The 25,441-nt window shown below is 47.3% G+C and overlaps 1 protein-coding gene across 2 annotated transcripts in view; it reads left to right on the forward strand.

Annotated features, from left to right (window-relative positions):
* Window positions 1-25,441, forward strand: part of LOC138467452 (uncharacterized) — a 665,424-nt gene that overhangs the window by 234,858 nt on the left and 405,125 nt on the right. For both annotated transcript variants that reach the window (XM_069607453.1, XM_069607454.1), the window contains one exon: window positions 15,898-15,996. In XM_069607453.1, coding sequence (XP_069463554.1) covers window positions 15,898-15,996 — 99 coding nt within the window. The remainder of the gene's footprint in view (window positions 1-15,897; window positions 15,997-25,441) is intronic.

Raw genomic sequence — 25,441 nt, forward strand, 5'->3', positions numbered from 1 at the left:
GGCAATAACAGAGAACTTTGCTAAATTTTACGCATCACTACATGCGTCTTGTAACCCAGACCTTCGGGAGATACAGCGCTATATGGGAGATATAAATTTACCAAAAATATCAGTGGAGGAGCAGGAGGATTTAGATAGGGACATCAGGGAGGAGGAAGTGGTGGCAGCAACAAAAGCGCTGCCAATAAATAAAGCACTGGGACTGGACGGGTTCTCGGCTGCTTTTTATAAGAAATTTGCGAGCCCGGTGGTCCCAAAATGAGTGGAGCTGTTCAATACGATAGTGGTAAAAGGGGCGGTGACACCAACTATGTCAGAGGCGAAGGTGGTGGTGTTTGGAAAACCAGGGAAAGATCTTATGAAATGCGGGTTATATAGACCCATCGCCTTAATGAACATTGATGCAAAGTTATTCACAAGCATTTTAGCAGCGAGACTTGCGCTGCTTCTCCTGCAGTTTATACACACAGATCAATCAGGATTTATATTGGGTAGACAGACCTCAGATAATATTAGAAGAGTGTCTCATTTAATTGAAAAATCTTAAACAGAACCTCGCAGTTTTAGGGTCATTAGATGCCGAAAAGGCCTCTGATCGTGTAGAATGGCCATTTTTATTCTCTGCGATGGAACAGATGGGAATGGGGACCAGGTTTATACATATGGTGCAGGCAAACTATCAGGCCCCTAAGATACGGTTGGCAGTTAACAAACAGGTCTCTCGTAGCATAGAAATCGGTAGGGGAACATGGCAGGGATGTTCGCTATTGCCACTTTTATATGCAATATACCTGGAACATTTTTTTAACAGAATCAGGTCGAGGATGACAATACGGGGTATCCCCTTTGGAGGAGAGGAACACAAAATTGCAGCCTTTCGCAGATGATATGTTGATAACATTGATACATCCCGAACAATCAGTACCAGCATTTGTGGAAGAAGTGGCTGATATAGAGCGGGTGGCTGGCCTTAATGTTAACATGGGGAAATCGGAACCCTTAGAACTAGGACTGTCAATACAACAGATGGAGGCACTACCCTCTTATTCTCAGTTTATAATAACAGGTAGCTATATTACATATTTGAGGGTCAACATAACAAAGACGGTTTCACAGCTTAGCTTTTCGATAGCAATTACCCACAACCATCACAAAATGTAAAAGAAGATTTAGGGCAAAGGACCCCACTTCAAATCTCGTGGTTAGGAAGAGTGACCACTCTTAAGATGATACTCTTCTGAGAATACATTATAAGTTCCAGGCTTTACCGATAAAGAGTCTATGGTCTTATTTCAGGGCATTAAACAAAGAGGTTAGGAGATATCTTTGGCGTAACAAAACCCTGCGAACACTAATGGCACTTAGAGATAGTGGGGGAGTGGGTCTGCTGAATTTTATAAAATATTATGCGGCCGCACAGCTACGCGTACTCCGGGAATGGTTCATAGGGGATGCTAAGAAACCATGGGCAAAGATGGATAGGCCGGTGGTTGGTTCTCTATTGGATGGGGTGTTATGGCTGTACAGACAAGATAGGCCTCCAAATACTCAGGCCAACCAAATACTTGCAGTGGTATTTGATATATGGGGTCAGCTATTAGATAAGGGGAGTCTATCTATGTGCCCGTCCCCGTTTACTCTGCTATTTGGAAACCCTCAATTCCAACCAGGGCTGGTACAGGGAGTGTTTAAACAATGGCCGAAAGTGGGATGTTTAAAGATGCGTGACATGATGCAGGGAGGAGATATTGGCACATTTGAAGATTGTAAACAGTATGTGGGTCTCATGGAAAAAGACTGATAAATTACCAGTTCAGACATTGGTTAGCAGCTTCAGGAGGGAGAGTAACCGCGGCTAGAGGGCTTACCACGTTTGAAAAATTTATCACCACACATATAGGTAGTAGGCAAAAAGTATCTAAGCTGTACTCGATATTAATGGAAGAGGAGAGAAAACAAGCTTGGGGATATATGCATAAGTGGGAAAAGACTTTAGGGACAGATCTCCCGAGAAATCATTGGGAACATTTATGGACAAAAACACCCAAATTGACTAGGTTAATCCAGATTAGGGTGGCGTTGTATAGGATTGTGTATCAATAACATTAAACCCCCAAAAGATTGCATAAAATAATCCCGATAACTACGGAAGAATGCTGGAGAGGCTGTGGGATGACAGGGGACTGGAGACACATATGGTGGCATTGCCCAATTCTGAGGAAGTTCTGGTTAGAGGTCACGAATCAGATTAAAAAGAGGGTCTCCTCGGAAAGGATATTTACACCTAGGGAATGGGGAATGGATGTGCGGCTTGTTCGATCCATAGATGAGTTTACCCACTAAGATCCAAAATAAAACCTTTATGTTACTGGTGATAGCAGCATGGTTGGTAATAGCTAGCGCTTGGAAGCAGAAAAGATCACCAGGGATAAGAGACTGGTGAGTTAAACTATGGGGATTTATAGCAATGGAGTAGATAACATACAACCTTCAGGGGAACAGGAAAAATGTCATCAAGAGTGGACAATAGTTTTGGGCTATTTAAATTGAGACTTTGTACAACAATGTTGTCCACACGACTTAAGGAAATTGAACATTATGTAAAAGGCTCTGGTTGACCTCCATACGGATAATGAGGCCTGTGTACGCAGTGGCTCTGGGGGGCACTGCACGGCTTGCTTTCAGGTGGGGTGTGGTGTGAGGCAGGGTTGTGTACTGGCCCCCATTTGCTTCTGCCTCTACATTAATGGCCTCTCACAGGACCTGATTGGTGTATTGGCTGATTTCTAGTTTTGGGAGGAAGGGGGTTCCCAGTATTGGCCTATGCTGACGACACTGTCCTTCTTGCAAGAACACCTAGGGCCCTACTGGTATTGATCAATGCCTATTCAACGTTCATGGACAATTTGGGCCTAAAAATAAATTCTAAGAAATCTGCAGTAATGGCGTGCGTGGGTAGAAAACGTCCTGTGCCCATGAAACCCATGCTATGTGCAGGTGAAATCATCCCCAGAGTTAAGACCTTTGACTACCTTGGAATATGTTTTTCGGAGGCCTTAAATGGCAAAGACCATGTGGCCAAACAATCTGTTAAGATGAGTCAACAGGTAGGCGGAATCTTTCGGTTTATGTCGAAGTGTAGGGGCCGGCCTTTGGATGTGATCCTTAAGATTTATGGTACCCAAACTGCGGCTTCCACTTTGTACGGTGCAGCTATCTGGGGCTTCCAGAATGTGGCGGAAATCCAGAGTAAGGAGAGCAAATTCTTTAAAAACCTGCTCGGGCTCCCGTCCAGTGCATCTGGAATAGCCGTCCACAGGGAGTTGGGTGTGGAGTTTTGGGAAGATCAGTGGGCGCTGGCCCCTCTTTTATTTTGGGTCAGGCTGTGGGCTAATGAGCATGCTTCCTTGTGTCATACCATTATACGCACTGTGCTGGGCAAATGTGGCTGGAAAAAAATCCCCTGGCTAGCGTATGTCTTTTCAACTCTGGGTGAAGCCAACTTAGGTGCCCTTTTTCCGCCTGATACTTTTTTGTCCAAGAGTGAGGGGACTGTCTACAAAGCCATGTTGGGTGAAACCATAGTAAGAAAAAGAATTTTGCTAGAGTATGGCCATAGAAATGGCGAATTTCACTGAAGCATTAGCTGTCTAACTGGAATCCAACCTTACTTGCTTTGGAGCACGTTAAAAAAGGACAGGTGGTCATACCTAAACCTGGTAAAGACCGGGCAGCTTGTGGGTCTTACAGACCCATTTCACTTCTCAACTTAGATGCCAAGATCTTTGCTAGGATCCTGGCCTCCAGATTGGAAAACTCCCTCCCACGCCTGATACATCCTGATCAGGCGGGATTCGTCCTCAATAGACAGGGTTCCGATAATTTAAGGAAGACCCTCCATGTATTGGCCACGACCGAGGCCAGGAATGAAGGCGCTCTCCTACTGGCTCTTGACGCGGAGAAGGCCTTTGACAGGGTCAGCTGGGCTTTCATGAGGGAGGTTCTCTTGTCAGTGGGGATGGGTCCAAGGTGGTTGGGATGGATATCCGCGCTCTACTCCTCCCCCTCGGCCAGAGTGGTGGCTAACGGGATTGAGTCTAGGGAATTCCCCCTTGAACGTGGCACGAGGCAGGGATGCCCCCTGTCTCCGTTAATCTACGCATTGGTGATGGAACCGTGGGCAATCTCGATCCGCAATGATGCGGACATCAGTGGTGTACAGATGGGGGATATGCACTGCAAGATCTGCCTCTTTGCGGATGACGCCCTGCTCTATGTCACCAGACCGTCCCAAACAATCCCTCGGGTTCTGCAGGGCCTCGCAAGATATGGAGAACTATCGGGGTATAAGGTTAATTTGGACAAATCGGTCGCATTCATGGGTGGGAACCTGCCAGACACGGAGGTGACCTTTGTGGAGGGTCTCCCCTTCAAGCGGAGCGATGAGGGGTTCCGTTACTTGGGAGTCCAAATCACACGTAACCTTGAGGACCTGTATGGGGCCAACTTCCCCCCCCTCTGGTCAGCAATCAGGAGAGACATAGAAAGGTGGGCGGGAACGGGTCTCTCATGGATGGCACGCCTTAACCTTATAAAAATGGTTATCCTCCCAAAATTTCTGTTTCTCTTTCAAATGCTCCCGGTCCAAGTCCCCAAGGCCTTTTTTGACGAGACAAAACGCATCCTCCTTAGATTCCTCTGGCAGGGCAAAAAACACAGGATTTCATACGAGGTTCTGACTAGGACCAAGGAAGATGGAGGGGTGGGCTACCCTGATCTCGAGACGTATTATAGGGCTTCCCAGTTGAGGATCCTGGTCGATCACTTCTCACCGGGACCGAAAAAACAGTGGGTAGCCATGGACAATAGGCCCCTGGCGCCCGTCACACTAGAGGAATGGCTCTGGGTCCCAAGGAGAACGATCCCCAGATCAGTCTTGAACCACCCGATTCTAAGAGTACTGTGGTCCCTGTGGAGAGAGGGAGGTTACTATAGATGGCTCACGACATGGCCCTCCCCCTTGAGCTGCATCTGGGCCCCTCCTTTCCTGGCCAAAATAGCGGAACCAGCAGCCTACCAGACATGGTTCGAGGCGGGCCTTAGTAGGACCGGCCAGTTGTGGGTGGGGGGCTCCTTCCTCCCCTTGAAGGACCTTGAGGAAGCCCTGGGAATAGGCACGCTTTCCCCGTTCCGATATCTTCAGCTTAAGGGTGCCCTCACGGAACCATCTTGGGGTGATACCCTCAGGAGGGAACTCACAGACTTTGAAAAACTCCTTCTGACCGCAAGGGGCTCCAAGGGGATAATCTCCCGCCTATACAAGCTCTTTCTGTTCTCCATCCCCCGAGACCCGCCACCAGCACGCATACAATGGGGTAGGGACCTGGGCGAGGAAATTGATGACGAGAGATGGACAGAGATGTGTAGACGGGCCAATCGATCCACATCCTCCCTCCAATATCGCCATCAGGCCCTCAAGATATTACATAGATGGCACTACCCCCCGCAAAGAATAGCCAAAATGCGTCCAGGATATGACCCACACTGTTGGAAATGTAGGACAGAGAGAGGTGACTATATCCACATGTGGTGGGGATGCCCAGTGGTCCAGAAATACTGGGACAAGGTGCGGACCTGGATCAAAGGGGTAGATGGGATAGAACGAGTATCCTGCCCGTGGCTCTTCCTCTTCGGGATTAGTAACGAAGAGGACCGGGGTAACACTCATGATCACATGCTCCAGGTGATGCTGGTAGCAGCTAGATGCTGTCTAGCGCAGAAATGGAAACACCCGAGAATGCCAGGGGAAAAAACCTGGGTGACCAAAGTAAGGGCCATCTACGACATGGAGTTCCTCACACACCTGCTCGATGAGTCTAAGTCCAGTATCGAGGAAATTTGGCTCCCCTTCTTTGATAAGTACGGCCGAGTGGTCTAGGTCCTGAAGACTGAGCTGAGGGATTCCCCTCCTCCCCACGGATGTGGGACCACGGGCCAAGGACCCGGCTGAGAACTGAACTCGTTTGGCCCATATGACTTTGGCGTGCCACACGCATATTGTATTGACGCCTCCATCATTAAGAGAGCCCGTTGTGCAAGTGTTTATCAAGGCTATGTAAGCGCGAACTGAAGGGGGGTGGGGGGAGGGAGAGGGAGGGGGGGGGGCATGGGGTGTGTTTCGTCTGGTTTTCTCTTTATGTTAACTCACATTAATAAATGCAATGCAAGAATGTAACCTCGTTATGCACCAAGGAAACTTAATAAAATTGATTTTCAAAAAAAAAAAAGGACAGGTGGTTGATTCCGAGGGCACGGTTTGATTGCCTTCGGCTGCAAGGTAACACTCATAAGTGGAAGGGTTTTCCCGACACAGCGGGCTGCCCGGTTTGTAGACACTGTAGAGAGGATCTCTCTCATTTGCTATTCTTCTGTACAGGGTATGTAAAGCGACCCTGATTCCTGCCCTTAAGAAGACGTTGATCCGCACACACAGGGCTGCTCTTGTATTTCTTTTGAGTGCCTAAACAGTTTACACTGCATGGGCTCTTTTGACGTTCTTGAAAAGAGCGATGTATTTCAGAAATAGCATTCTGAAACTGCAAGGTGGTGAAGGTCTGTAATAAAGCATAATAGCACCCGTAATGGGTTAAAGGATTTTGTACTGCTTTTTGTATGACCCCTCACTAAACTATCTTTTAATGTAGCCCATGATGAGGTAACCATTCGACTGTTAATTGTACTTGTATGCTGCCTTTGGAAATGTTTATCGATCCTATTTTTATGGAATTGTAATTTTAAGAATTTGTAATTTGGATCTGTGCAATAATGTGTTTATTTGTTGTTTAATGGTTGGTTTTATACAACCAAATAAACTTGTTTGACCTGACCTGTAAACATTAATATTTGTTTCCTGAGGATTATAATAGAAATGTATAACTTTGAATCTGCCTGGGGGAGAGAGTTGGAATGAGGGAGCTGGGGGTCTGGGTGAGAGATGGGGGGGCAAATGCTGTTTATTTGAAAATGTTAATAAAAATACTTTAAAAAAAAATCTTAACAAAGAGAAATGGAATCGTACCCTGATTATTCGCTTGAACACATCACTGTTTGAAAATATATCTTAGATGTTGAGAGGAAAAAGACTGCATGAAAGTGCAAGTTTCAATTAGTGGCCCTGAGAAAACACAAATATGCTTAACCTATGATGGCCATTTGTTGAAATACAAACTATTAAGTCAAGCAATTGATATTGTTACAATAATAGATATTGTTTGTGGAAAAACAATTGAACAATACATGTTGCCACTGGAAAATCAATTAACAAACATTTGGATGCTTATAAATGAAAGAAATTAAAATAAAGTATCAACAATTGAAAAGGACTATTTGTATTCTTAACAATTATGTGTATTTTAAATGATGATCAGGTTTCTATATTTTCTTTAATAGGAGCGAAGGCAGGATGCTCCAACCTCATTTGGATCTATATTCAAAAGGTGTTTTAAATTATATTGCACTAAAAGCTGTACAACTCAATGTGATAGGCCAACTCTTATATCTTAAATCAATAAAAGGTCTTCCATTAGCCTTAGGTACTTTGTCCTCACCACCTCTCTATCTGGGACCTAGCACTACTCCCCACCAACCCGCTTATTCTTTCCTCCTCAACGCCTCGCCATATGTTCATTCCACAGGGGCTATGCTCTCGGTCCCTTGGTTTTTCTCCTTCCACTTACTGGATGGGTGTTCCTCCTAAATGCCTTGCCATGTGCTCCTACCTCCAGCCACCTCATGTGAGTCTCCACTTGGCTCAAGGACCACCTCCTCTATCGCTTGCCCTTAAGGACTTATCTTGAACTCTCTTCCAACCTTCTTCTTAAGTGTTTGTGACTCATCACATTCTCTCATTACCACACCCTGCTCTTATCGTTTGATGTTTCTTCTCACTTCCATTCTCCTCCCTACCGCCTTCTCCACTCCTTTTTTTGATGTTCCTTTAATCCTCCTCTCCAGCTCTATCTACGACCTCCTTCTCTCATTTCCTGATGTTTTCTCAACTCTCCTCTCTAACTCTACAAACACGTCCTCTACCCTGTTCATTTTCCTCAAACTCTCCTCTCTGACTCTTTCTACCACCTCCTCTTTTAAAGTTCCTCTAATCCTTCTCACCTACTGCTTCTCCAATCCACCTCTCCATCCCTTTTCTACACTCCTTCCAATCTGCAATTAACTATATAACTGTCATGACCCTCGCCCAAAACCCCCTCTGGCAAACCCTTTGGCCAGGTGGAGTCAGGACTCGGGCCTCTAGAGCCTGGCATCCTCTTCAAAAGCCCTCATGGGGCGAGTCCTGGCGCCTGTGGCGCCAGGCTCATACTCCATGAAAAACAATGTGCTTGGGAACTACTTTATTGTATTGTCAGCCAACATGGAGGCATCCACATAGCTTGATTTCTAAGAACCAAGCTATGCGGTCTAGTGTTTTGGGTGTGGTAGCCTAGGGACTACTTTACCTGGAATATTTTGTTGGGGCTATTTAAACCACACCCGAGCAAGACAACACGCTTCGCGTTACTTTGCAGCTTGCAACGTGACGCTCACCATGTCTAGCTATTCCCTCGAACCTCAGAGAAGCAGAACCTGCAAGGAGACAAAAGGAACATCATTAGCAGCATCTTACCTGCAGTCTTCATCTTTAAACACTCGCAGCTACTGAGAAATGCTTCCTCGAATCTGCACGCCTCCCGGTCAGAACGACCTGAAAGAGGAAGATAGAGGCAACATTAAAGAAAGCAGTAGAGACATTTACAAATTACGAACTGCTCAAAAGGCTTACCTGGCTGGTCGCCTCTCGGCTGGCACCACTCTGGACATTCCACTCGCGCTAAAGAACACTGCGACCTACAAGGAAGGAAAACACAGGTTAGAAAAGGCAAGACTTTGCAGCGCTGCACATAGCGCTTACTTACTGCATCATAGTGTTCTTAATGCGCCATCATTTACCAGCGAGGCTCAACCAAGCCAGTTTACCGCGCTGAAGCTCCGCATACCTAAGGGAGAAAAAAGAGACATTTTAAACAAAGAAAGGCATGCAGGATAGCAACAAAACTAAAGAACAGCAATAAGACCTACCTGAACAATACCGCACTCGCCCATGAAAGATAAAGCGCCCCTGCAAAGAAGGCAGGACGGAGAGCACGCCTAATTCTACCACAAGGTGAGGAGAGGGCGCCAGAGGGACTGAATTCATACGGGGGGAGGGAGGATACTTACCCCAGTCGGTCAGTCTTCAATACAGTCCTCCTGTATTTTCAGGCAGAACCTTCCCCGCAGACCACATCAGGGCAAAGCTGAGAAGCATACCAGCGAGTAACACGGCTGGGTGGCGTCCCTGTGGATACCAGGTGAGCATAACAGAATGTGAAGCCTACCATAACAAATCCACCTGGGCGCCATGGAGACATCAGAAATGGACCAATTGGCCCAATTACTAGGAGAGCTTTGTGCTGAGGTTCATTCTGCCAACAAGAGACTAATGCCCTCCGGAGAGACCTAATAGTAACCAAATAACGCACTTAAGAGATTAGCAGGCAATACTTGCAATCACAGGCAGGACAGACGCCTCTACCTGGAAGCAATCCAACAATGCAAAACCCCGCCATACCACCCACTCCGGTACAGATCACGTTACCTGGAACAGTGCCCTTGGCACCACCAGAAAGGTTCTCAGGCGACCCACGGAAGTATGCGGCATTCATCAATCAGTGCTGCCTTCATTTTCTTTGTAGGCCTGGAGCATTTCCAAACGACCAAGCTCGGGTAGCTTTTGTCTTATCATGCCTGAGTGGTAGTGCAGCAGATTGGTCGGTGCTGTTGGTAGCCCATGACGATCCTCTATTACATGACTTTGGGGGGTTCCAGAGAGAAATGGAAAAACTTTTTGCTCGCCATACCCAGGAACAAGCAGTAGACAATGAACTCTTGTCCCTCCGACAGGGGAATCAGGACTTGTTAACGTACATTGCTACCTTCAACAGACTGGTTGCCGAAGCTAGGTGGCCAGAAAACAAAAGAACCACGTTATTCCATCGAGGCTTACGAGGCGAATTAAAGGACGTCTTAGCCCAGGTGGTTGATCCACCCAGAGACTGTGCAGAATTCATAAATGAGGTCATGCAACTAGACCACCGGTTGCAGGACCGAAAGGCAGACCGGTCTAAGACGGACCCTCGGACCGTGTATGTTCGACCAAGGGAAAACACACCCCTGTACCTGAAAATGCTGTAGAACCCATGCAGATTGGAGGGATACGGCCTCCATTAACAAAATAAGACCGGGACAAAAGAAGACAACAACAGCTTTGTTTGTATTGTGGGAAACCAGGACATTTCCTGAAGGTCTGTCCAGTAAAACCCCCAAGAAGAACAGTCTGGGCCACAGAGAAGGATGAAGCTAAGGAATCAGAAGACTACCAAGCTCGACAAACGTAGAGGTCAGTTTGTCGAGTGAGAAGAAAGAGTTGCTGACCTCGCATTTTGCAATACCAGTGATCTTAATTAACCACCAACAGTCCTCAAGAATGCATGCCGTTGAAGCATACATCGATAGCGGAGCAGTTGGAAATTTTATTGATCAAGAACTGGCAGCAGAGATGGGGCTTCCTTTGTGTTCTAAGCCAACTATGGACGGTGACTGCTCCCCTTCCTGCTATTACCAAGAGGAGAAACCCGACGTCTGTATCCCCATGACTCCCGGAGTGACAGTATCAACCCTTGGAGCAACTAATACCTTGCCAAGTGAATACCATAATTTCCAGGATGTTTTCCAAAAGGACCAAGCCAATACTTTGCCGCCGCACAGGCCCTATGACTGTCAGATTGACCTTGTTCCTGGTGCACAAATCCGTTGCGGCAGGATCTACGCTCTCACAAAACCAGAAAACCTTCATTTGAAGTCATATTTAGACCAGTACCTTGCAAACGGATTTATCCGTCCTTCGAAGTCCCCCGCAGCCAGTCCTTTGTTCATCGTACCGAAAAAGGAAGGAGACTTGAGAACCTGTACTGACTACCGCGCATTTAACCAGATCACCATGAAGAACCGCTACCCCTTGCCACTTATCCCTGAGATGCTAGACCAAGTTAAAGATGCCCAGATTTATACCAATTCGGACCTTCGAGGAGTGTACCACCTGGTCCGAGTCAGAAAAGGAGATGAATGGAAAACCGCCTTCCGTACTAAGTATGGCTTGTTTGAATATCAAGTCATGCCCTTCGGGTTATGCAACGTTCCTGCGGCATTCCAGTATTTCATGAATGACGTGTTAAGGGAGTTAATTGATGTGTGCACCTTAGTGTACATAGACGACATTTTAGTATACTCAGCCTCGGAACAAGATCATGTCAGGCACGTTCGTTCAGTCCTCACCAAGCTCCGTCAACATCGCTTGTTTGCAAAGTTTGAAAAATGCTTTTTTCACGTCACCGAAGTAGAATTTCTTGGTTTTATCCTTACTCCAGGAGGCATCAGAATGGACGTGCACAAGGTAGATGCCATTCTGAAATGGCCTTCAACGACGTCTCTGAAATGGGTACAAAGCATGCTGGGCTTTGCGAACAACTACCGCCGGTTCATCCCAGACTTCTCTCAGGTTGTGCACCCAATCACAGTACTATTACAAAAAACAATAAAAAGTTTGCTTGGACCGAAGAAGCAGAAGAAGCCATTCAGGAACTTAAACAAAGGTTTCCCTCCACTCTAATCCTGCGACATCCTCGTCCAGACCTCCCTTATGTCGTTGAAACTGATGCGTCCAGTCTCGCAATGGGGGCTGTCCTTTCACAGAGAGACCCGGAAACCGGCTAGCTACATCCTGTGGCCTTCTGGTCAAAAAAAGTTCTCACCTCCAGAGATTACTTATGCCATCACGGACAAGGAACTCCTGGCTATCAAAACCGCCTTTAAAGCCTGGAGGCACTACCTTCTGGGGACAAGACACTCCATTACAGTCATCACAGACCACCGAAAACTGCAATATCTCAAAACAGCCAAGGCCCAGTCCTCGCGCCAATTACGGTGGGCCCTTTTCTTCGCCGAATATGATTATGTAATCACATTTCGACCAGGAGTCAGAAACGGAAAGGCGGATGCCTTATCTCGCATGGGCATAGATGAAATAGTATATACAACTCCAGACCCAGTACCTATTATACCTGAAGACAAACTCTTGGGTATCATGACAGCCTTAACACAAGCAGAACTACGAAAAGAAATCCAACGGACAATGAATCCTGATGCCTACATCGCACAGTAAACTCAAGGAGAACAATATACCATCAAGGACCATCTACCCTTTCTTAGGGATCGCCTATATGTACCCAAGAAGGAATTACAACAGCATATTATTTCAAACTATCACGATTCACTGATCAAAGGGCATCCTGGGATCGCCAAAACCCTAGCTAAGGTGAAAGAGAACTTTTAGTGGCCTACCTGGCGTAAGGACATCATTCAGTATATTCAGTCCTGCGGTGTCTGCGCACAAAATAAATCACAGAAACAAAAACCATCTGGTCTCCTACAACCATTGGACATTCCTCCAGTTCCATGGCACACTCTTTCCCTTGACTTCATCACTGATCTACCTCCAAGCCAAGGGTTCAACACCATCCTTGTAGTTGTGGACTTATTCTCGAAGATGGCCCATTTTATTCCTCTCAAAGGCCTCCCAGACGCAGCCACTTTAGCAAAAGTGTTCCTGGAGGGCGTGGTTAAGCTACATGGCTTCCGTTCGGTTCTGGTCTCGGATCGAGGCAGCCAGTTTGTTTCAAACTTCTGGAAAAAATGTTGTGCAATGGCGCAGATCGGCATTCGGCTATCTACCAGTCACCATCCCCAAACGGACGGCCAAACTGAGAGAACCAATCAGACACTCAAGCAATATTTACGGTGCGTGCTGCACCACGAAAAAAGGAATTGGAAAGACCTATTATGGATAGCCGGATATGCATATAACAATTCTTTGCATTCAAGCACGGGACAGACACCCTTCTATACCCTTTATGGCAGACATCCACATACCTCTGAACTAGACCTTCCAGCCAGCTTGGAAATGCCAGCAGTAAAGACTCTACACACAACCATTACTCAGGCTTTCAAAAGGGCAAAGGAACACCTTATTCATGCCAAAGAAAAACAAAAGAGATTCGCCGACCAACACCGGAAAAAGGCCCCTGATTATCAAGTAGGAGACAAAGTGTGGTTAGCCACTAAATTCGTACCCATCAAGGGAACCCAGAACTTTCATCCCAGATTCTTAGGACCCTATACCGTTAAGGCAATTATCAACCCAGCAGCCGTGAAACTGGATTTTCCACCTAATCTACATATCCACCCGGTATTCTATGTGTCCCTCCTGAAACCAATGCAACCCGGCACACGGATTGGGACACCACCTAAGCCCATACTTGTTGACGGAGAACCAGAATTCGAAGTCAAAGATATCTTGGACTCTAAATACTCTAGGATCAAGCTATATTATCTCATCGATTGGAAAGGATTTGGACCACAAGATAGATCCTGGGAGCCCAGTGAGAATATACACGCAGCACATCTAATAAGGAAATTCCATCGGAACTTCCCAACCAAACCTGGGCCAGACAGAAGAAACACCATGGGAGGGGCCTTAGGGGGGAGTGCTGTCACGACCCTCGCCCAAAACCCCCTCTGGTAAACCCTTTGGCCAGGTGGAGTCAGGACTCGGGCCTCTAGAGCCTGGCATCCTCTTCAGAAGCCCTCATGGGGCCAGTCCTGGCGCCTATGGCACCAGGCTCATACATCATGAAAAACAATGTGCTTGGGAACTACTTTATTGTATTGTCAGCCAACATGGAGGCATCCACATAGCTTGGTTCCTAAGAACCAAGCTATGTGGTCTAGTGTTTTGGGTGTGGTAGCCTAGGGACTACTTTACCTGGACTATTTTGTTGTGGCTATTTAAACCACACCCGAGCAAGACAACACGCTTCGCGTTACTTTGCAGCTTGCAACGTGATGCTCACAGTGTCCAGCTATTCCCTCGAACCTCGGAGAAGCAGAACCTGCAAGGAGACAAAAGGAACATCATTAGCAGCAGCATCTTACCTGCAGTCTTCCTCTTTAAACACTCGCAGCTACTGAGAACAGCTTCCTCGAATCTGCACGCCTACCGGACAGAACGACCTGAAAGAGGAAGATAGAGGCAACATTAAAGAAAGCAGTAGAGACATTAACAAATTACGAACTGCTCAAAAGGCTTACCTGGCTGGTCCCCTCTCGGCTGGCACCACTCCGGACATTCTACTCGCGCTGAAGAACACTGCGACCTACAAGGAAGGAAAACACAGATTAGCAAAGGCAGGACTTTGCAGCACTGCACATAGCGCTTACTTACCGCATCATAGCGCTCTTAATGTGCCATCATTTACCAGCGGGGCTCAACCAAGCCAGTTCGCCGCGCTGAAGCTCCGCATACCTAAGGGAGAAAAGATACATTTTAAACAAAGAAAGGCATGCAGGATAGCAACAAAACTAAAGCACAGCAATAAGACCTACCTGAACAATATCAAAGGGGCCGGCGTCAGTGAAGTAACTGGACCGCACTCGCCCATGAAAGACAACGAGCCCCTGCAAAGAAGGCAGGTGGAGAGCACGCCTAATTCTACCACAAGGTGAGGAGAGGGCACCAGAGGGACCGAATTTATACCGGGCTGGAGGGAGGATACTTACCCCAGTCGGTCAGTCTTGAACTCAGTCCTCCTGTATTCTCAGGCAGAACCTTCCCCGCAGACCACATCAGGGCAAAGCTGAGAAGCATACCAGCGAGTAACCCGGCTGGGTGGCGTCCCTGTGGATACCAGGTGAGCGTAACAATAACTCTCTACTGCTGCTCTCATAAAGGATGGCCAGACATCCACCTCAATGTACTCCTGGGCTTCCCTTTTATGCATGCCCAACCCTACATTCAGGCCGAACTCTTGGTAAGGGCTTGCACATGTGGGTGGTTTGTTTTCCTAGTGTTGGATTGGTCTTTCCTAATGGGACGATTGTTCTCCTATGTGTCTATTTATATGCACGGCCTCTGTGCATCTCAGAAATTGATGCTGGAAGTAGCTGATTCACCATCTTGAATCGTTGTTGAGTCCTCTGCATCTGTGGAGACTCGGGAGCTTTGCATTGGCTGTGGGGGAAATGGCACTTCTCCGACTGCAGGGTTCATGCCTGGATCCAAACGGGAGAAATATGATTGTTTGTTAACATCAGAGTTTGTTTTCTTAACCGCAGGCTTTATGTGCATTTCTTCCATCTTTGCTATTACTTGAAAAGTTACTTTGATGCATTATTGTCCAACTCCTGGGTTATTAGCTCTCCTTTGACGGTACAACGTTATTGCAATGCCAGCATGTTTGCCGCTGAGAAAAATTCTTTGAAAAAGATGGGGAGGGGTGGGTAAGGGGATATAAGCGGTAGGTGGTGTGGGGAATAGGGACTAGGACTATTTAATAGGTAAGTGAGGGTTTGGGGGGACCCCCCCTCCCAAATATAAAAACAAAATAATTTGATGAGTTTTTTCGGCCGAAATTATTCCGCAAAAAACTCTGCGAAAAGAAATCTGGGGATGTAAGAACATAGAACCCCTTTGACATCTAGTTCATAATAAAATGTGTGATCTACACAAACAAGGCAAACAATTTGCTCATTACCTTCAATCTTCTGACGATTCCATTTGAAAGAACTGCCAACAATAATACCCTTTACCAGAATGTTCTGTGTTTTTCCTAGCAGAAAATACTGCCTTTTATTTAATATCTGTCTGTATATCATAATGTCATGCTTACCTTGTTTGTATGTTTATAACAGGGCTTGGGATGAATCCATTCAAAATAAAACATGAGGAAGATGCTAGTTGCTTGCCCCATATGGATGATATGACAATAACAGTTATCAGCAGCCCCACAGGTGAGGATGTTTTGCTTTGCTGTTTAGAGGCAGAAGAATTATTGGTGTAGAATGTGTCAGGAAGGGGAGTGCCAAACGCACACAACCTGACACATAGAGATTGCTTACTGGGCCTTTTAGTCAATGTTTTTCAAAAATGTTTTACCAACCCAAAATGTTGTAACTGTATAAAGAAAATAGATTTGATAGTAAAATGTTGCCCTTTTCTCTGTCCTTAGACCTGGCATGCTTCTTCCTTTTTTCCAAATCCCCAGGGACTTCTGGGTAAGGATAGTTACAAAAGGATGATGTTGTTTTTCATTCTTGAATGACGAGGACAAAAACAAGATCAATTTCACAGTACTTGGAGATCTATCTTTTGTGCGAAGAGGGAGTCTGGAGGACTTGCTTAAACCAAACACAGGAAGATATTTCCACAGCACAGATCAGGGCCCCGTCCCTTAGAATCAACAAAAAAAGAAAAGAGGACAAAAAAATCATGTCTACTGATAATGAAAACCAAAATAAAAGTCTTTAGGAGAAGCTCATGTCGCTTTACTGGCCAACTCAGTCACAGCAGTCGTAGCAGTCACAGGAGTCACAGTAGCTGATTGCAATTGCTCCTTTTCCACCAAAAGGTCCAGCAGAAGTTGTGTTGCAACAGCTCATTTGCCTCGGCGAGCAAAAGCCAGACTTCCCCATAGGCACAACCAGTCAGTGCCTTCATATTTCTTGGCTAGTTGGCCCAGAGTTCCCTAGCAGGCTAGGCCAATCACAGTTATTCTTCTTGGAATCATGCACATTTCTCAACATATAACGCTTCGCTTTTTTAATGTAATTTCTGCCATTTGTGTTTTGATTGATTGATATTTTATTTCTATCGCGCTCGTAAACAAGTGTTTCAGAGCGCGACAAGGCAAGGGAGGGGAACAGGGGAGAACAAAACAGCGATCTTACTAGGCCCAGTGACATTGAGAACGCGCAAGTGCATGGGAGAGGTGGGATGGGAAAAGTGCATGGAAGGGGGAGAAGTGGAAAGTGCGAAGCAGAGAAGAAACAGATAAATAACAATAAATAAATAATAAAGGCAACAAACAGTGGTAATGCAGGCAGCAATTTGCAAGTGCTAGGTTTAAGGCAGCAGACAGGGTAGGTCTGATAAGTGCAGGAAGAAAAAGGGGGGGCTGTATGGGTACAGGTACAGACCCCAGTGCAAGGAGTGGCCCGGTGGCAGTGCGGGAGGGTGGCGGGGTGAGCAGGTACCTGGGCCCGAAGGACAGAGGGCGGCCAGGTGCACGGTGCAAAGAGAGAACAGGTCAGCAGGGGAGAGGGGGAGCGAAGGCAGAAGATAAGAGGAAGGTCTTAAGGTGCTTCCGGATCCAGAGATGGTTCTCCTCAAGTTTTAGAGTGGCAGGGAGGCTGTTCCAGAGAGAGGCCCCAGCCGAAGACAGAGATCTACCCCACAGCTCGTTTCTTTGAAAAACGACTGACCCTGAGGGAGTTGGAGATAGAGGAGCGAAGAGCTCGAGAGGGGAGGTATTTGCGGAGGGATAGCTGAAGGTATTTTGGACCCAGGCCCCAGAAAGCCTTGTGGACAATAAAGAGGGTTTTGAATTTAATCCTTGCATCCTCTGGGAGCCAGTGGAGAGATTTCAGAGCTGGAGAGATACGATTCCAGGGCTTGAGGCCAAGGACAAGTCTTGCAGTCCTGTTCTGGATTAGTTGCAGAGGGCGGAGAGTAGAGGCAGGTAGATTTAGAAAGAGGCTGTTACAATAGTCCAAGCTAGAGAGAGCCATAGCTTGGGATACCATGAGCTTCTGGGGGAAGGAGAGGAAAGGCAGAGTACCTCTGAGGAGGTGCAATCGGAAATGTGACTTTTTAGAGACCTCAGAGATGTGGGCGGAGAAGGAAAGGGTGGAGTCAAAGATGACCCCGAGGTTCTTAGCCTTGCAGGTCGGGGTAGGAGGAGGGCCAAGGGAGGCCGGCCAGAGAGTGCGGGGAAAGGATGGTGAAGGTCTGCCGATGAGGAGGATCTCTGTCTTGCTTGGCATTCAGACAAAGATCATTGGCGGCACACCGATCTTGAATGGCAGTTAGGCAATCAGAGATGAGAGAGGGAGAGGAGGTGGCAGAGGGCAGCCTGAAAATGAGTTGAGTGTCGTCAGCGTAGCACTGGAAATTTGAGCAGAAAGTGGCAATGCAGTGGGCGAGAGTTGCCAGGTATTGGTTGAAAAGCCATGGCGAGAAGTTAGACCCCTGGGGAACACCAGAGGTAGAGAGGAAGATAGATGAAAGGAAGGACCCAAGTTGGACCTGGGAGGGTCGATCTGAGAGGAAAGAGGTCAGCCAGGCCAGGGCCTGATCAGTGATACCCAGGTTTTCACAGAGACAGTTGAGCAGGATAGTATTGTTAACCGTGTCGAAGGCAGAAGAGAGATCGAGGAGGATGAGGACAGAGGGAATGTTAGAGTCAAGGTTGGAGAGCAGATCTTCACGGATGTTCAGGAGAGCAGTTTCCGTGCTTCTGGCAGCTCTGAAGCCAGACTGGTGGTCATGGAGACAGCCAACAGAATTGGAATGAAGGTTAAGCTGAGAGATGGCCAACTTTTCCAGGAGTTTGCAAAGAAAGGGAGTAATGGAAATTGGGCGATAGTTAGCTGGACAAGAAGGATCAGCTGTGTGTTTCTTGAGAAGAGGATGCACAAAGGAGTGCTTCAGAGGGGAGGGGAAGGATCCAGAGGCAAAGGAGTGGTTGCAAAAATCAGCAAGGGCCGGGGCAAGGGGGTCAATGCGGTCCTTGATGGTTTTAGAGGAACAGGGATGGACCTGTTTTGAAGAGGCTTTCATAGATCGGACTTGTCTAGCAACCTCGTCAGGGGTGGAAAGAGGAAAGGACGAGAAGGATGGTGGGAGGGTGGCTAAAGGAGGGTCTGAAAGCACAGATGGAGAGGGAAGAAGAGGGGTGTGGCTGGAGAGGGTGGACAGGATGTCCTGGGTTTTTGAAATGAAGTGAGAGGCAAGGGCATTGCAAAGAGCCAGGGAGGCAACAGGAGGGGTAGAGACTGCAGCAGGGTTGGCCAGCTCCTTGCAGATTTTAAAGAGTTCAGCCGAGTTGTTAGATGCCCCAGAGACACAAGCTTGAATGTGGACTCTCTTCTTGGTGAGGACAGAGAGTCGGTATTGCCTTTGTAGCAGGCGACAGGCCAGTTTGTCAGAGGATGAACAGGAAGTCCTCCATTTCCTCTCAGCTGCCCTACACTTACGTTTAAGTGTAGCTAGGTCAGAGTCATACCAGGAATTGCACTTGGCTTTGTACTTCAAGACCAGAGACAGGGCTGTGTCAGGATGTGAGACAGTCAAAGATGGAGGGGGGGGAGAAAGTGGCGGCAAAAGCCTCAACTGACACACGCTTCATGGGCCGGATGTCCAAGAAGGTAGGTGGCAGTGTTGGGGTAGGCTTGGCTTGGGGGGAAGAGAGGGAGAGATGAGATGAGATGAGATGAGAGGAGGAAGTGATTGCTCCACGAGAGAGGAGTGGTCAGAGGGATGGAGAGGGGGAGGTCAGATGAGATCAAGACATCGAGTGTGTGCCCTGCAGAGTGAGTCGGGCCAGAGGGGAGGATGGACAGGGAGAGGGAGTCACAGAGGTCACGGAAGAGTACAGAGGAGGAGCAAGGAGAGTCTAAATGTATAATTAGGTCACCGAGGAGTAGGAGTTGAGTGGTAGACGCCAGGAGGGAGGAGGAGAGGTCTGCTCACTCAGAGAGAAATTAGGTGATTTGACCAGGAGGCCGGTAGATGGTAACCACAGTAAGAGAATGGGTAGCTGAGAGAGAAAGCCTACAGACAAGGCATTCAAAAGAGGAGTAGGTCTGAGTGGGAATGAGAGAGGCAGGAATCCACTCAGGAAAGATCAGGGCTACCCCCTGCCCCACCAGTCGGACCGGGAGGATCTGGGTGCTGAGAGGATCTTGTAGCCATCAGGGAGGAGAGTGTCAAAGCTCGTGACAGAGCTGGCCGTGAACCATGTCTCAGTAAGACCAAGGACATCAAGGTCTAGTTCTTCAAGGAGGTGGCAGATGTCAGAGGAGTGTTTGACGGCAGAGTGAGAGTTGAGAGTGGCAATATGAAGAAGGTGTGGTTTGCATCCTTTTACCAGCAGATCTCAGGATGCAGTAAATACTAGTGAAGTATTCTCAGTTGATAAAATCATCAACTCAAAGTCAATAGAGGTATAATCTTAACAAAGAGAAACAGAATCATACCCTGATCATTTTCTTGAACACATCACCGTTGTAAACTATATCTTAGATTTTGAGAAGAAAAAGACTGCACGAAAGTGTAAGTTTCAATTAGTGGCCTTGAGAAAACACAAATATGCGAAACACGTGATGCCCATTTGTTGAAATACAAACTGTTAAGTCAAGCAAATTATATTGTTACAATAATAGATATTGTTTCTGGAAAATCAATTGAACAATATATGTTGCCAATGGAAAATCAGCTAAAAAACATGTGGGTACTTAAAATGAGGGAAATTGAAATAAAGTATCAACAATTGAAAAGGACTATTTTTATTCTTAACAATTCTCCAGCATGGGGTCTGGCATGGATTGACATGCTCATGAATATTCCCAGTCGTCAGGCTGGGAATCCTCAGTAAAAGAAAAAACTTTAAAACTGTATTTCTTCTCTAAACCAGTCACTGTCCTCTGGGTCATACTCCCCCCATCCCCCATCCAATGACAGTCCTCTGCCTAAGCTCCACCCCTGGCAGCCATCTTCAGATTTTTACTGCATGCTTCAGTGTGGGGAGTCCTCAAGTTGCTCTCTGAGCTAATTTCATGTTTTTTCAAATATTTGTCAAAATAGTTCGAAATTTTGACTGATTTTTGCTTAATCATCTTCGAAGAAGGACAGAGGCCGGCAGCGGGGATCCATTACTGGCGAAGATCTTCATTCACCGCCTGATCGTCATCGAAGTTTCGAGAAGTCCTGAGTGAAGAGAAGAAGGAAAGTCAAAGCCTCTTCAAACTCTGCGCGAAGTGTGGATTAAGAAACATTTTCGTGGAAGATCAGCATCATAAATGCTTATATTGCCTGCATCCAGACCACCATGAGGAGGTATCGGGTAATAAAACCGCAGCAAACATGTCACTGGTAAAAGAATTGCGGCAAAAATGCTGTGGTTTGACCCGGTAAAGGTGTACCCCATTATACCATTTAAGGGGAGCGGGGGTTGCCCCTTAAATGGTATAATGGGTCCGGGGGATGTAGGGGTATTCCCCGCATCCTTTACATGATTGTGGCGCGAAAAACCACTGTATTTTTGCTGCAATATTTTGTATTCACGGCCATTTTTGCCGCGATTTTAAGACATGGAACCGATGAGGAGGGATGCGAGGTGTGCCGTGGTTTCTCGAAGAAAACCAAAAAGGACTGCAACTGCAGACTGTCAGCGTGGCTCAAGTCGAGCAAAGCCACTGACTCAGCCGCAGGGCACGGTTAAGCCTCACCTAGGACCGGCCGGTCTGAGGATCGAACTCCCTCCCGGAGAATTTGAGATCCTTTGAGGAACCCCGCTTGCGGGGGTCCAAGAGAAGGCCAAGCTCCACAATGCTAGCGCTGCTGGGTTTGCCACGGATGTGGTTCCCGAGTTGGGCAAAAGGCGATCGATATCACCACCGGTCTCCACTTCAAAGAGAAAGTTCCCAAACCCGGCAAAACTCTGTGTGTCCGCGGATAGTCGACGAAGGACATGTCCGGAGAGTACTGGTCAAAGCTGGCCAAGACCTCACAGCATGCCAGGCCAAAGAAGTCGACAACGGCACCGTTGACGAAAGCAGCAACAAGCACATCTTTGACGAAGTCAACGAAGACCACTAATATAGCCCTAAAGGAGAGTGGGTCCATGAAGAAATTGGCAGCCACACCACGGGTGTCCTTACCCCCAAGGCCATATATGACTGCGGAGGCACCGACGAAGGCAGCAGCCACTCCGGGGTCAGGGAATGACTGGGCGACTGCACAGTCCCAGCAACCTCCTGAGAAGGAGAGAGAGACGTTCCCTCCAGTGGAACTCCCCCCCCCCCGGTACGTGGACCAGCGGGCTGTTCTGGATAGGCTGGAGCAGATCTACTAAAGGACCATGAAGGACAATGATCTGCAGGACGTTTGCTAAACAGATCACGAAGGGTCCCCTGGTGAGTCAGCCCAGACCCAACGTCACTGGGTCCTTTCAACCCTCGGCCTAGGGACATGTCACTGAACATTCTAACAACACTGTGCACACTGGTCTCTGAGATACAGCAGAGGATGCCGCCACCGGGACCTACACCTTCATGGGACACGCAGGAGCCTCCGAGGCTAAGCTTGCCCCCACAAAAGAGAAAGGCCTAAGGGGGCGCTAGTCCTCAGTATCATTCGATTTCTCCACCACCACCACCACCTCGTCTTGAAAATACCACACTCGGAAGACCTGGACCAGCACACAGACATGGGCACGGACACAGCTACCATGGCTAGGGGCACAGTCGAGGACGAGGACTTAATTGCAGCTGACAGAGAAACTCTGCACGCGGACAAGCCCTATAGGGCCTCCCCAGCCGACGAAGTTGGATGCTTTCATTCCGTCATACCAAGGGGCTCTAAGCTGTTTCAGTTAGTCCCCAAGGAGACACAGCAAGAAGGTTTCCTGTACCAAAGGCGCAAGTCGAGAAGAAAGACCATTGTGGGACAGGTTGGAGAAAAAGTACAGGTTTCCAGATTCAGTCCCATGTGCTTAAGGCCTCAACCCTCGCCTGATTCGGTGTTCTCGGCTGCAGCCAGGAAGCGCTCGGCAAACCCGCCATCGGCGGCCATGGTACCTCCAGACCAGGAGGGGAAGAAGCTGGATGCAATGGGCAAGAGGATCATTAATACAGCAGCCTCTACCATCAAGGCAGCTAACGCCCTAGCTGTTTTGACCCGATATGACTGGGAACTATGGTTAAAGTTAGGTCCTATTCTGGACTTCCTGCCCGAAGACAAGAAGGTTGAGGTGCTAGAGCTCTTTCAAGGAGGGGAGGTGGCCTCGGATCACGCCATCACAGTGGCGGTGGACATCACAGACACGGGTTTCCGCCAGATGGGGAACAGGGTGTCGGGGAGTTGAAGTGGGAGACCGAGGGTTGAGACGCGGTATCCTCTTCCTCGTAAAACCTTTTTCCCATCCTACCCTGTAGGATATTCAGATGCTCTAACCCCCCCCCTTTTCCAACACGAACACTTTCTTACACTGTAATAGACAGCAGACTAACACCAGAGCCGTTTACCTGACATGTCCCAACACACGGGTAAGGCAGAGTCAGGCAACTGACACTAACCGTGCACACCTGACGGCCCTTTGCCTTCCCCACAGGGATTAAAAGCGGAGCACGAGAGCACACTTCGAGCAACGCCGAACGCACAAGGAGACAGATGCACCAAACCGGAAGTTCAAACGGAGAAGAAAGGCGGCGAGACCTGGAAAGATGACGAAGGGGGGAATTTCCCATGCCCTTTTCAACTCAAACCTGCAAAGCCTCCGAAAGGGAAATCATAAGACCAGGAGTTACAGTTGGCGTGCGTAGCAGCAGAAGTCAACGGTACACGGGGCGTGCCGCATTGATAATGCAGGCAGAGAGGCAAGCTGGCAACCGTGGTACTATCCTTGACTCCAGAGATCAGAGACGCCAACGGGTTCCGCACAGCCGGTGAGTCGGAGGAAGCTGATAGCAAACCGAACTGTGTTGAGCCCAAGGTTGCAAGTAGAAACATTTTGAAAGTAAGGAATTTGCAAGAGAACAAACTTGTGTGTGTGTTTGAACTTTAAAGAAAGCCCAGTTGAGGTACAGGTGCAGAGGGGTCCGGTGCCACGTGGGCGCTCATTCGAAAGGCTCTGACTGGGACCTGTTTTGAAACTACAAGAACCAGAAGACCCTAGGAAAGGGTGGCATAGGGGTGGCATAGGGTGTCAGAGTGACCCTCCAAGGGTTACGTCAAATCCCTTGTACAATCGAAAATCTCTGACCCATTTCCAGAGGAAAGCCAGGGGAAGGGAACTGCGCTTTCCAATAAGATTGTGAACTGTGGAATGTGGCAAGTGTGAACCTGACAGGGATCCCGAAAGAAAGCTAGGAGAGGGAAAACCTCGGTTTCTGATGAAAATGAGCAGTGTAAGCTGCACTTGAAAGGCCGTAGTGAACCCGACGGATGGAGGCCCAAACTGTGGGGAGGATCTTAGCCCGACGGAGGGAGATCCTGAAGACGAAGATCAATCGCCCAAGCTGCAAGATCACAGAGAGAACTTTTGTTTGTTTGTCATTTTGAAACACCACAGACCTTTTGCAAGAAGGAGACTTGGATTCTGAAGGTTTTGATATCATTGAACTGAACTGTGAACCTCGTGCTCTGCTCGAGGGTCCTGCCTTGTCCTGTGCTTCAAACGTGGTGAAGGGAGACCCAGCCATGCCATCCTGACTTATAATTTGGTGAACACGTCTTTCTTTTCTGGTGAACATTATCCCACACTCTTTTTGTAATTTAGAAGTAAGTCTTGGCAATAGTTTCTTTTTAGTATAGGATCTTTTTATTTGACAAGACGCCATTAGGACTGCCTTATTATTATTTGATGGTCGAGCTTGATCGCATTTTACATTTAGGTTTAGTTTAGGGATTTATCTCACCCATTATAAAGCTCAATAAACACCCCTGAACTGTGATCACTTGTGTCTGTCTTTACTATTGCCACCATGAGTTCCTTACACAAGTTATGGATGCTTCTAAATTAATTCATTTTCTTTCATAAGGACAGTGAATGACATTTTCTCAGCATGTTATTGATGCTTCTAAATTGTGTTCCCTGGGTTGGACCGAGAGTTATTTCTTCTTAGAATGTTACAGCTACAGCTACTCCTGAATTATTGCACTCCTTGCTGTGGGCAGTGAGCGATCATACCTCTCTATGTTGCAGTTGCTTTTGATTTGTTGCATTTCTTTGGTTGGAAGATGAATGATCTCTTTTCAACATATGACTGATGATCCTAGATTCAATAGTGATGCTCCCAAATTAGTAATTACCAATCAATCAATCAAAACAACTTTTATTCGGTGTACATCCTTCAAGTACAGCAAATAAAACCACAAGGGAAAATATGCCATTGCAATTGCAACACAATCAAATAATATCTATAAGAATGTTAAAAATCCATAGCTTATTTCACCTTATTAAAAACGAAACAGCTAGCAGATAAAAGTGCCATACATCATTATATGATGAATCGTTTAAAAAAGTACAGCACATTGCCTAAAAGCTGTCGAGGAGAGCCTTGCTCACAGCCTCGCATAGTAAAAAATCGCTGGGTCAAAGAATGAACAAGAAACCTAGACATAGACACAGATTGATGTTACGCGCCAACATTGTTCAGGCCTATAACCCTTTTCCTC

Source organism: Ambystoma mexicanum, chromosome 4q (genome assembly GCF_040938575.1).
Source record: "Ambystoma mexicanum isolate Mex_15411 chromosome 4q, UKY_AmexF1_1, whole genome shotgun sequence".
Classification (NCBI taxonomy): Eukaryota; Metazoa; Chordata; class Amphibia; order Caudata; family Ambystomatidae; genus Ambystoma; species Ambystoma mexicanum.